A 2,593-nucleotide genomic window follows, 5' to 3' on the forward strand; every position below is an offset into this window, starting at 1 on the left:
TGGTTTCATTTGTTCACAAACAGTGGGACTAGTTAGGATAGCAATTCCAGTACTTGAGTCAAAGTATACTGCTGATCAAATTTGTACTTAAGTTTGAGTACTGGAGTATTTAAATATACTTCAAAAGTGTTCGAAAGTCCAAATAACAAAGTACATTTTCAACCATGGTCAACCATGCTGCAGCTGCAGCATCATTAGCACACATGGACAACAAGAAAGACATCAATGTTGTGATTGTATAATAAAGACCAGCTTTATTTCATTCTCACACAAATATCCAGATGCATAATGTGACGCTCCAAGATCAGCGTGCATTAAGGAGTCTGAAGGTGCCATATTGGAATCTCTGGCGAGTAAAACATTTCTCCAACATGTTGTTAAGGTGACTTAATTCCTGAAGTGTTTTTCTTTCAAAATGTATGTGCAATATAAGAGTAATGTGTAAAATTATTTCAGAGCAGTGGAGAAAACGAAAACATATGCCTTTTCATTTTCATATAGGCTATTGCTATGAAGAAGTTGATGTCACTTTCATGACAACGGATCGCCGTCAGGAAATGATGATCAGATCCAGTTGCAGTATCCGCCCCGGAAGAACAGATAAGCAAACATATTGTCCTTCGACTATGGTTATTCTTTTCACCTTCAATTTTCTTTATTTACTATGTTTTGCCGCGTTCCTTTTCATGTCTGAAGAACCCTAAACAAACTTGTCAGTGTCTCATAGAGATGAAAAATTGGCTCTGTTGTAACCCCCGCTGGGGTCATAAGTGAGCTGGGGAAGAGAGGGGTCTGTAAAGAAGTTAGTGAAGGCCAAAGTGCACAGTGGGTTGTCCTCCACAGGCCCTACAGAACCAGAGTCTGACTGACAGTAGACCGGAGGCTGGCTCTGCACTAGTTTCTTAGTGGGGCTAGTGCAATTAGTCCAGGGCTCTGTGTATAGGAAGCCACCAACTAAATGATGGCCATCATAAGCTGAGGGCTCTGGGCCTAATAACTCCGGCTGCACCCGAGCGGGCATGCTCTGAAATAGGTCTTGATCGCCAACCATGTTGCTATAATCCGGCCCCAATAACTCAAAGAACTCCATCGCCTCGGGGTTGCCTCGTTCCAAGTCCTTCAGAGTCATCCCAGATGTGGAGCTGACTTTGGAACAGTTGGCAGGCTCTGTAAAGAATGACGGCGGCAGGTTGCGGTGCCTCAGGGGCGGCTTCTTGGCTTTTTCACCCCTGACTTCCTTTGCGGGGCTAAAGAGGGCCGCCAGACTCTTGCTTTGCAAGTTGGCCTGGACTCCATCGCGCTTAGGGAGAGTTTTACCCTGGAAGGGGCTGGGCTGAGCCAGAGGGGAGCCCTGTCTCTTTGCTGGGGTCTCCGGGACATTCCCCGGCGCTATGATGCCGGTGCACCTTTTGATCTGCTTCTGCAGATACTTGCGGTGGTTGACTTTCCTCTTGGATTTTACCGGCTTGTCCAGTGCCAGTTTGATGTTGCTGGAAGCGGAGTCGATGAAGCTCAGCAAGTCCCTCGTTGTCTCTCTGTAGTCGCCCTCACTCTCCACCTCGCCCAGGACACTCCCGTCCAGACTCTTCTCCATGTCATACTCCACCACAGATCCAGGGAAGCAGAAATTCATGAACTGGGGGTTCATGATTGCGGTCTGAACAGCCATTACAGGGGCTTCACCTGTGGCTTCTGCTGTAATCTCAAAAAGCAGGGTTTTTTCATCAAAGCATGTCCTTTTCAGCCCCTCGCGTAAACACTTGGTCCTGATGCTGCTCACACCGTGAGTGCCTGGGAAACATTCAGTAGTTTGTAGAACTGATGGATACTGAGGAAAGCTGAGAGATCTTTCAGGGGGCTGGACCAATGATGTCAGAACATCAAAGAGGAGGGGCAGCGGCACCACAAGAATTAACTCTTTGCTTATGTCCGACCACCTGCAACTATAAGAGGGATTTGTCTGAAATTCCCTGCTGTGTCGAAGACAATGGCCGCTTCTAGAGCTCTCCCCTTAAGTTGAACTGTTTACAAGTGCTCTCAACCACAAACACTTTGATGAAACTGGAGGATATTACAGTAACAATGGCTGAGGAAAGGTTGTATTACAATGTTAGAGAGGTCTTTACTCCTGTGCTAAATTGTTCCAGAAGTAATATATGCTTGATCACATTTGCCAAAAGCCGTCACATACAGTACTGAAAAATATTGGAACTTTTAAATTAACTTTAAAATGAAGTACCAAAAGTGTTTTGCTTGTGGAGTAGTGTACAATTTTCAGAGCATCATTTTCTAGTGTTCTGGTGGTTTCTGGTTGGACAGTGATCAGCACTAGAAAGTTAGCAACCAATTCAATCTTCCATTAAAACAGGAAAATAAATAAATAAATAATAATAATAATAATAATAATAATAGCCTACTCCAGGCCAGTGGTCTAAAAAGTGTCAGTAAAATTATCTTTTTTCTGTGGGAAAAATCTTTGTGCACAAACAGATGTCACTGTTTGGGGGAGAATCTTCCCAACTGCTTTCCTTGCGTCTTAATCTGCACATGGCAAAAGTTGATTTCTGGTGCATTCCCAGGCCAGTGGGAATTT

The 2,593-nt window shown here is 44.5% G+C and overlaps 1 protein-coding gene across 1 annotated transcript; it reads right to left on the reverse strand.

Moving 5' to 3' along the window:
- Window positions 1-228: 228 nt before the first annotated feature.
- Window positions 229-2,016, reverse strand: fam181b (family with sequence similarity 181 member B). Its single transcript, XM_083772625.1, has one exon. It carries the CDS (start codon window positions 1,667-1,669, stop codon window positions 722-724), a length of 948 nt encoding a protein of 315 aa, XP_083628751.1. The 5' UTR covers window positions 1,670-2,016; the 3' UTR covers window positions 229-721.
- Between the last annotated feature and the right edge of the window lie 577 nt (window positions 2,017-2,593).

This window comes from Protomyctophum parallelum (genome assembly GCF_964188405.1).
Source record: "Protomyctophum parallelum genome assembly, chromosome: 9".
Lineage (NCBI taxonomy): Eukaryota > Metazoa > Chordata > Actinopteri > Myctophiformes > Myctophidae > Protomyctophum > Protomyctophum parallelum.

Coding starts and splice junctions, on each gene's coding strand:
- fam181b (XM_083772625.1), bottom strand. CDS start 1,669: ATGGCTGTTCAGACCGCAATCATGAACCCCCAGTTCATGAATTTCTGC.